This window comes from Podarcis raffonei, chromosome 1, assembly GCF_027172205.1.
Source record: "Podarcis raffonei isolate rPodRaf1 chromosome 1, rPodRaf1.pri, whole genome shotgun sequence".
Taxonomy (NCBI): domain Eukaryota; kingdom Metazoa; phylum Chordata; class Lepidosauria; order Squamata; family Lacertidae; genus Podarcis; species Podarcis raffonei.
Window position 1 is genome coordinate 65,138,891 of NC_070602.1, and position 10,619 is coordinate 65,149,509.

At 40.3% G+C, this 10,619-nt stretch overlaps 1 protein-coding gene across 1 annotated transcript in view; it reads right to left on the reverse strand.

Annotated features, from left to right (window-relative positions):
- Positions 1 to 10,168, reverse strand: part of CSTF3 (cleavage stimulation factor subunit 3) — a 57,942-nt gene extending 47,774 nt beyond the window's left edge. Inside the window, exon 1 of the mRNA XM_053390433.1 lies at positions 9,901 to 10,168. Coding sequence (XP_053246408.1) covers positions 9,901 to 9,930 — 30 coding nt within the window. The 5' untranslated portion in view covers positions 9,931 to 10,168. The remainder of the gene's footprint in view (positions 1 to 9,900) is intronic.
- Positions 10,169 to 10,619: the final 451 nt, after the last annotated feature.

Consider the following 10,619-nt stretch of genomic DNA (forward strand, 5'->3'; position numbering starts at 1 on the left):
GCCTACAAGTTTTTCCACAGTAGTACTTTGATGAGTATGCACAAGAATCACACATCAAGTCCACAGAAAACCTCTCCATTGCAATGTAAAACATGGCTCAAAATGTTAGGTTTAAAATAACAGAGTAAACTGAAGGTTATTGTAATAAACATCACCAGTCTTCTGCATTAGTACCAAGAATAATACACGCATGCTTGATTCAGTCTTGGAATACAAAACATTTGAATAGCTCCTTCCCTTCTCCCGAACAACAACAGAGTATCACTGGTTAAAAATTATTTTAACAAGTTTCTAGTCTTTGAGAGAAACTTTTTAAACTGTTGGTCTACAATGCAAACTGAGGAGGAAAGGAGGAAGAACACAAATAAAAATACAATTTAAATGAAAAACCTGCAATTCTACACTATTTTATTATTTTCTGCTTTACATAAAGCTGTTGCCCATCTTGCTGCCTGGCAGTACTCTCTGAATGGTACAGTAATTCCTTCTATAGCCTCAAAATAATTTAGGATAACAATAGATTTTCACCCTGACACTGAATTCCAAAGATTTAAGAGTGCTCTTCTTATAAATAAAGTAACAAATTATCATCAAATAAATAAATTCTGATTTCAAAGAGCTTGCGTAAGGTGACTGGACTGGACTTCCTCCCAATCCCATGAATCTAGGATTTTCTGAATACGCTATGACAGAAAGGTAAGTTTGAAGACACGGGACTTATTAGTTGTAGTAATAACTCCCCGTTCTTTTAAAGAATGCAGCCCATTATTGTGTAACTAAATTTTTTTTAAAAAATGCAGCACTTCACACACTACACACAAGCAACCCATATTAAACCAGTAAGAAAGCTTCCTTTTTCGTATGCCTAGATATTTTTTTGAAATTAGTATTTTATTTTATAATCTAAAATATGAAGCAAGTAGAAGAGTTTGACTACACTAGCTGTTTTACAGTGCGTAAGTGCAGGGTTCAGTCATTTGGGAAGACTCCAAACCTTTGCATATTTATAGTTGTCTAGCTATATATGGAATTTTGAAAAACTAATAGTGACAGTTAAAGACTGAGTTGAATCTAACTTTGGAAAGGGTGCAGTATACTGATACATCAAGTAGCACTAAGATTTGGCAACACTCAAGAATGCTAGCAACTGTGATTGCTGTATAACCTTAAGGCTGAGCTACACAACAAGAAGGAAAAACTAACATTCTAGTTGAGCCTATTTATCTTACATTGTGTATTAGAGGACTGCAGTCTTGCAGGCCAGTATCTATGAGGTAGTTGACAGTTTCCCATCATCATTATTATTTACCTAAAATACAAAGCTGCTCAAAAGCAATAAAATCAACACAAGGCTGTGTCTCTGGGATTACAAAACATGGCAGTACCTTTTCTCAAAAGATGAGAGCAAAAGAATCACAGGCTGCCATTGGCTTAATCTAGCAGGCTCTTCTTGCCTTCTCCCAACTCCCACTTTTTCACATTCCATTCCATTCAAAGCAAAAGGGTTCAAATGAGCAAAACTACTAAGAAGAATAATGTAAGTATGAGCATAGTTGGTTTGCAGGACTGTGTCATGACTTAAGTCCTCTGGCTTTTAGCTTTTATTCAGCAGAACATTATACCAGGATGTTCGAACAGGTAGAGCATTCGAACAGGTAGAGAAATCCATGAACGGGACTCAATACTTTACTAAAAAAAAAAAAAAAAAATTAACACCACCACCCTTAAACGTGAAATAATCAGTTTATTAAATTTATTGATTTCTGCAAAAATATGGGGTCTACATTGTTTACTCATGCAATTCATGAGTGGTTAATGTACAGTGTATCTATTCTTTTGCATGGTTTCTCTCATTCTATATAAAGGTATCTTTGCAAAATAGTAACTACTACAACCAGTCTGACTTGACTTCAGCAGAGGTAATGAAGGTAAATGTAACTTTGGCATAAAACAGAATCCCAATGTCACAGCTACAAAAAATGAGACTCAGCTACAAAAAATCAATATGGACTCATTCACATAAGCTCAAACAGTCCTATGGCTAAGATTTCTAACAGTATTCATTTATTAATTAGATTTATTATATTGCTAACTATTATTATATCCCTAACACATGCAGTGACAACCATTAAGTTAAACAAAATAACAATAAATTTAAATTTACAGCATGTAATACTTTATCTGTTCCTGCCACAATACACCACTAAACTCACCTTCACTAACAAAGCCCTGGATGAAAAAGTATTAATTAGCATCTAAAACAAAGCAGAGTTGGTGTCAATTGCAATTTTGTGGCAGGGCATTCATTCTAAAGGCCCTCTCCCATAGGACTCTACATGGAATAGCAAGGGCATCTCCAGTAGATCTTGCAGCCCAGGTAGGATGAAATGTTGCAGCTGCCTTGGGAACCTTCAAGTTGAAGGGAAAGGTTTGTTACCCAATGCTGTCTGTGGCTGTACAGAACAGCAATGGAAAGTGAAGTCCTGTTGTCTGAGCAGAGGTCTATTGGCACAACACTAGCTGCCATCCAGAATAAATAACACAACCACCTTGAATAGGGCTTGGTGGCATATAGGCAGCCAGTGCAGACTGGTGTTACATTGTTCTACTTGGCTGAACTAGTCAAAACTGTGGCAGCAATGGTCTGAACCAGTTGCAGCTTTCAAACCATTTTCAGTCCAACCTAGAGTACGTTACAGTAATCTGATAATTGTGTGGGTATCACAAAATCAGGTACTTTCACACTGAAATTCCTCTACAAACAAACACCATACAGCTGTTACAGAAAGTGGTAGTAATGTCAAGGGTGGGACTACAAGCAGGGCCTCTCCTATATTCACATGCCTATGGGCTACAAATGAAAATGCATGATCTAACATGCAATCCTTATTACAGCACTCTCTAAGGAACCTGCATTTCATTTTCAGATTTGTAGTAAGAAAGAAAAAAAGATGACAGGCATGACAAACTTCATGGGGAGAGGCATGTGAAATGTGGAGCTGAGCAGTGCAGGGTGGGTAAAATAATTCTAATTAAACATTATTTGTAACATGTGGCTTAAAAAAATAATAACCTGCCTAAAAAGAAATTTGATTTAACACCCATATGTCTACACTTACTCCGAAAACTGAATCATGACCAACTATCAAAAACAAAATTCAAGGTCCTTAAAAAATGAATAAAAGATAAAGCACTGGGAGGGGTCCACTGAGGATAGACAGATTATAATAATAATAACAACAGATTAATAGTGTTGTATTATATTAAAAGTACTGTATATTTATAACTGTGGATTTCCTAATGGACCCAGTATAGCAAGTTGTTAGGTGTACTAGAATTCAAGAGTTGTCATAATGAATCCCAACTTAATCATCCACTACATGCTCTTGTATCTCTATTATGCCTCCCACTATTTCAGTTTGCATTTTTTTCAGTTCTTTAGTTATGAATATTTATTCTTTATTGAACATGAACATTTACTTTCTATCACCTTTCCCTAGGAACTACCATCTTTAACTGGCACCTAGAAAGCTAAGAACAAATCAATGCATTTCAATGGTTACAGCACCCAGTAAACATGCATGATTGCACAGGAAATATATGAATACCAAAAATGAGAAACAATTTACACCTATGATTTAAATTGGTCTTTTTTACAATTTAAATCAATCAACCCTATGATAATTTAAGTGTGAATAGCATGAAGCAAAAGAATCTCACTGAAAGAGGTGCAGTAAGCTACTTATTATGAAAGAACAAATCTCTATCTGCCCTTCCAAGCCTAAGAAAGCGATCAACAGATATGAGTTCTCAATCTCAGCTGCACATTGCTGCCTCCCATTGCAATACATGTGTGGCTGGAGGACTGCCTTTGTATTCATTCTACAAAACTACTTGGACATTCACTATTGGTCTTTCTTCTCAGTCAAGAAAGACAGCTCCCTGTCTACTGTCCTGGTTAATGAACACTGTAGTAAAATAGAACAAGGTTAAGCAACCAATGATGCACGCACAGACATTTTCCAAACTGGGGAATATGTGAGAAGTAGAAGTGGGTGTGTCTGAAATATGAAGCTTCAATGAACCAACTGATTCAATATATAGTAGAGAAGGGACAGTTATACAATTAACAAAAAGATGCAGTCATAAAACTTCTTGTGTAATTTCTGAGCTTCAGATATTTTATGCAATTCTCCATTTCCTTAGAAATGGGAGCAGCACATACTGGGACTGATGAAATTAGCTGTCTGGAACAACACAATAAGGAAATGGTACACATAGCATGTTCTTACATTAATCTACCTTAACTAAGCACATTATGAAACCTTCCTTGACTGGTTAACTGTTCCTGCTGGGTTGAGATAACGGATAGTATTCAAACACAGGCTCAAGAATTGAGTTTTAAACAAGTCATAAATGTATTACAGCTGATGAAAATGCAAAATGTTAAACCCAGCCAGGTGACAAAAATTATATCGAGTGTTACCATTCTTAAAATTTATGTGGGAATGAATGAGGTAAAAAATGACTGTGCTTTGCTGTAAGATCAATTAACAACATTTATTTGATAGCAGTGAAAACCAGTGAATGAATGACTTCCAGGTTAGCGCAATCGGCTAATGGCGGATTCCCTCCGAGCTCCGGAGGGAATCGGCTCCGCAGGAGTTGGGTCTTGCCGCCACGGCTACGTGGGGACCCTCAGAAATCACAGGCGGTGAAGCCTGTGAACTTGGTGACTCGGCGGGCACCATTTGCGCCCCCCCGACCCATGAAGGAGCCTTTTTAAAGGCTTCGGAACGGGGGACGGGGTGAGCGGCGCGGTGCTGAGAGTCGACTGCTTCTCCTGCGGAGTGAAGCCGCATGTCATGGTCGGAGAGCACTGACTTCTTCTTGTGAACAATTGGACTTTAAAAGCAACAACCCGTGAGTAGTACGGAAATTGGATTTACAAAGAAATTTTTTTTTTTGAATTAGGCACGATCGGGGAAGGCGCAAACAGGAAGTCCGTCTCCCCGTCTTGTAAATAATCTTAAGCAAGGATCAGCTAACTAAGGTTGAGAGAATTTTTTCTTGTTTATTGGATAAAAGACATTAATTTCACGATTTGGCAGTATAAGTAATTTTACTGGAGGATAAGAGCTAATTTTGGGAGCTGAAGTGCCACCCCCCCGGACCCGGGAGTGATCCGCGAGAGAGCCTGATGAAGAGGTATTGAAGAGTTTGACAGCTGTCAAATTAGCTGTCAAAGCTGAAAAAGGGAACTTTGTTTTTGTTGTCTCTGCTGGTCATATTTGTTACAATTTGGTTATAATTTGTTGAAAACAAGGAAGAACTGATACAAACTAACTTGACTTTTGGATTTGAACTGGAAGGAATATTAAGTAACCAAAATCCCTCTAGAAGGGGTTTGGGGACATTACAAGAATGGCTGAAGGAGGGAAAATACAAGCTAAATTGGACAGAGTTTTTGTTCTCTTGGGAAAGTTACAAGGCCAAATTGATGTTTTGGCTACAAATGTTGCAACTCTGGACTTAACAGTAAATAAATTCATTGAATTTGATAAGGTCTTGACTCAGGAAGTTTATGCAGCTGGACAAGAAGAGAAACTTGAGAACTTTGAGAGTGTGGAGAAAGAGATATATGTTGTTCCTGAGGAAAAGGAAGGAGGAGCTGTAATGCTGCAGATGACAAAGGAGAGCCAGAGGCCTGACATGATGGCTACAAAGGAAAATAAGAACTTGATGTTGAAAATCTGGTTTGAATTGGAGACTGAAGAATGGAGAGATCTCCTTATGTGGAGATCTGAAGATCCAAGGGTTACAAATCTGATTAAGGTGGAAGTTGGAGCTTTGGGGACATTTGGACTTGAAAGGAGTAAGAAACAAGATTCGGGCTCCACTTTTAAGTATGGAGGTCTGGCTGGAAGAAACATGGACCCCATTTGGCTAGAGCTTCTCTGAGATCTGGTGTTTAATATTAAGGACTATCAAAAAAACCGGCAGAGAGGAATTGAGAGAGAGCCTCGGACGTGAGATCTCCAGGCTGATAGTAGATCAAGACTGATGGACATTTGTTGGGGATTGAAACCGGGAAGGGGGGGTGGAGTTTGGGGATCCAAAGGGTGCATAATTACAATCTGTTTTTGCTTTTATTTTGTTTTGCTATTTGTATGAAAATTGGGGAAGTCGTGGAAGGGAATTTGGGTCGACTTTAGAAAAAAGTTATAAGAATGAGAATTGATGTAAATATTGATGTTTATAAGGTAAAATTGGCTTTTTTAAAATGAACTAAATAGAAAAAGGTTACAAATTGGGGATAAGAACTTGTTGAACTAACAATTTGAATTGGAATATAAGAAGGGGAGGTGTGGGGAAGTCAGGGAAATATGTTACAGGAAAATAAGGATTGTAAATTGTATGTGTTTTTAATTTTTTTTGTTTTTTCTTTTTTGATTTTTTAATGTATTAAAGTAGAAAATTTCAATAAATATCTTCAAAAAAAAGAAAGAAAGAAAACCAGTGAATGAGCCATTTACCGCCTTCCTTCTTTCCTCTGATGTTGTACTGTTGAACTGGTCATAAGAAGGAGGAGGAGAGCAGAGCACTGATAAAGTGTGATGTATATAAATACTCCTTACATTTGCCTGTGGGACCATATTAAAAAGTTTGAAAACCACTCAGTTACAGAGTGGCAATCTTCACCTAAGTCTTTCCTCATTTATTGTCTGTCAAGGAACCTATGCACATTGCAGAGGATTCAGGCAATAGTCAAAGATGCAAACTCAATTAACATTGAGGTCTGTGGACTATTGCCACTGCCTTACATGAACTGTACTCTAGAATGCATCCCAAACTCCCATGCATTCCCATGAGTGATCCACTCCGGCTGAATTGAGTCTGAAGTCAGGAGCCATGCCCCTTGATGTGAGCCCATAGATGGTGGGGAAGGACACCTGTCCAAATTCTAGCCTAGATAGAGAACTTTCATTTCAATGGACCGTTCAACCCAGAGTGATATGTGAAACCACATATAGTGCTAAGAATACCAATGCTGGAACACCAGTGCATGTTTGCCTTATTGCACTGATTTATGGCAGACCTACCATAGAGATTATGAGCCTGAGGCCTATGTAGCAAACATGCTATCCAACATACATGAACAGTTTTTGGCCGGTGAACATTGCTTTGGATTAGTGTTTATGTTTATATTAAGCAGATTCCACAATCATGCAAGTTCTAAGACAGATAGCCTGATAAGTTCTCCTTTTTATTATAAATTCTGCAGAAACTAAAATCATTTGCACATTTATTAGCAAGGAAGTTCCACTGGACTCAGTAGGACATGCATCTTCATATAATTATTCTTAACTTTGTTCTTCCTAAACTGAAATACAACCAAGACATTTGGAATCCTTTTCCATGTAAAGGTATTGCTAGCAACTACCGTTTCACTTCAGTTTCCCAAGCCTGTGATACTATGACCATGGATTTTAAACAGTTGCCTGTATTTTTACAGCAGAGCTTTCCAAACTGTCACGAAAAATTACGTGTGTCGGCTGCAGTGTGTAGGTGTGTTATGTGAACACTCTTATAAGGGATTAGTTTAACCTCTGGTTTGCTAGTAAAATTGAATTACTGTGTCGTGAAATGATGCATGTTTAAAAAGTGTGTCACCAATGTGCAAAGTCTGGAAAGCTCTGCTCTACAGAAAAGAACTTCAACAAGATTTGAAATTGTCTTCCAACACTTTTGTTGGCAACTTCTGTCTCTTTAAGCAAAAGCAACAGTGTGCTCCAATATTTGGTGTATGCACACATTTATTCCTTGAATGGTTTTGAGAATGTTCACGTTATACTCAACTTCACTCCTGCCCCTGCTTAATCACGAGGCCTACCCCTCCCATGCTAGTGAAATAAAAAAACAACTGTGGCTGGAATAAATAACTGCACAACAGGAAGACATCCCAACATAGCTCCTTCTGTTATCCAGGCTGCAGCAGTGGATATACAGGAGTCTAAGCCATGTCTCCAGCTTCAGTTCTCAGCTTGTACTACTGAGGCAGCAGGTTTGATAAAATGAGGTTCGGAGGGCTTAAAAGATAGTCTCCCCCCCCCCAACAATCCTTCATCCAAACTACTGCATCCAAAGATACTTGGATTTGTTTTTATTTGTTGCAACAGTAAGTGAAAACCAGGGATCCTTCCAGTTTGGAGGCAGTATGTTCTGTGGGAAATGCAATGGACTTTCAAGTAACAGGAGGGTTCTTCATATGTTTGTATCATATAAGAGCAGGTATGCCTCTCCAGAAACTCCGTCACCTTCGCAGAAGCAAAGCAAACTATAGTACCATCTACCACCCTGGTTTCATACACTCTGCCAAAATAATTTACTTCCTCCTATAGGAGACTAGACTGGTTAGTGAAATTTAGCCTGCCATGTCCAATATTACCTTGATGTACCCAAACCCAACCAAAGAGCACTACTAACAAGAAGGAACATAAGCAAAATTTCACAGGCAGAATAGCTGGTGGAGAAAGATTTAGTTTTTCCCCAGCTGACAAAAAAGGAAGCATTCAGGAAGGACTATCCATATGCACATACAAAACTTTTATATCTGATCACCTGAGATTAAAACTCTACTCAGCACCCAGAAATAAATCCAACAGGAAGCAATCCTTGGCATCCACTTGGTTCCACAGAAACCAGTGGCATATGTTATTTAAAATGTATTGAAGGAATTATTAACTGCAATCCTAACTTTAAAAGCAGACTTATGTTTGTTTTGTGATCTGCAAATTAATAAATAAAAATAAGCTAAAGGGCTTGTGGAACCTCCTTCACTTGAAAAGCTGTGTTCTATTTGTTTTATATCGTATATTATGTTTCTAACCTCAACAGTAATTTGCCACACAGTTGGGAGGCAGCTTCTGTTTTAAGAAACACAAACTGGCCTCACAACTTCAGTGCATGTGATGTTTGGATTCTGGCTAGTGCCTTCAGCATATGTCTACCTTGGATACAATTCTAACCTTAAAGGTACCCCCCCCACACACAAAAGTAGTCTCTTTCACAAAGCACACCATAATATAATATTTCTGTAATATTAAACTCTTTTATTAAAAATAAATTTTAAAGCAGTTTCATTCAACTTTTGAGCACATCCACACTCACTTTACTTTGAATACACAAAATCGGGTACATAGAACTCAACAGTTTATTCCTAAAACAAAACCTGTACAAACCTTTAAACCCATCTTCATGAAACCGCAGTGCGTTAAATAACGCTTTCCTGCGTTCTAGTAATATAAAGTTGTAAGCATTCGCCTATTATCTCACACATGGAAATCTGAATGGAAAGACGCCCCCTCAGCGTCCGAGCAATTAAGTCCACGAGGGAAAATACATTAAGGCCTCAACGCTATACACATTCTCGTAAGGGCCGCTGAACAAAGCGGAGCTTGCTCCCGACTAAGTGCACACTGGATCAGCTTTAAATTAAGGCCTTAATACTAGGATAAATATCAATCTTAAATACCCTTACCGGGCACAGGGACCTCGAAAAGGCTGGGTTCTAAACAAGCATTTTCGTCATGGTTCCAGCCAGCTACTGAGTTGAATGGGGAGAAATAACTGGGGCGAGTTGGAAGATGGGGAAATATTAAATTCTGAAACTCAACAGGCTCTACGAACTGGGGGAGCGGGGCTGAAAACTGAGAAGAGGCCGCAGCACAAAGGCGCGCACGTTACACAGGCCCGACCCCGAACCACCCTGAAAATCGCCATTTTCACCTCTTCCAGGCCTCGGTCGTCCTACCAGGCCCAACCCTATTCCCCCCGCCCTCGAAACAAGTCCCCCGCCAAGTGAGACTGGCTCAGCTCGGGAGGGCCCTGGTCGCTCACCTGGTCGCCGGCGGGAGCTTCTCCAGACATGGCAGGCTAAAACAGGCCCCCGAAGGGGGTGGGAAGAAGCGGCCTCGGGTATTTAATGTGTGCACTTGACCCACGCCTCTTTCCTCCTCCCCCTCCCCAAACCCCCGCACACCTAGCAAGCTAGCCGGCCGGCCAGGCAGCCCACCAAATTGCCCCCTGCGTGCCGCTCCTGCCTAGTTCCAAGGAACAAAATGGCGGCCCAACCGCCCCACAACTCCTGTCTTCCTCAGTAAAGGGTGGAGGCGGGGCCAACCGGGAAAGCGCGATGGCGCAAGGGCTGCTGGGAAAAGGAAGGAAGGAAGGAATTCGCGGCACAGTACGATAAAGGGGGCGGGGGACAGCGGCGCGCGAAGGGTTAAGCCAACAAACAGACCAGAACTTGAGCGAAGAGCGAGCGAAGAGGATGCTGGGAACGAAGGCGGAAAAAAAGGGGGCAGCAAGGAAAACGCCCACAAGTTGAAAGGATGGTTAATCATGGGGGAAGGAAGCCGCTTGCGCTATTTGACGCCTCGGCGTACCGTAGGCGGAGGGGAGCCGGATGTTGTGGAACTACAACTCCCATCAGCCCCGGGAAGCGTGGCCAACGGCCCGCGTTGATGGAAGGTGTAGTTCATCAGCATCCAGCCAAAGGTTTTCCACACCTGCCATGTAGTACCTGCGAGAGGTGGTAGGCTGGCGTGGTCTGCGCC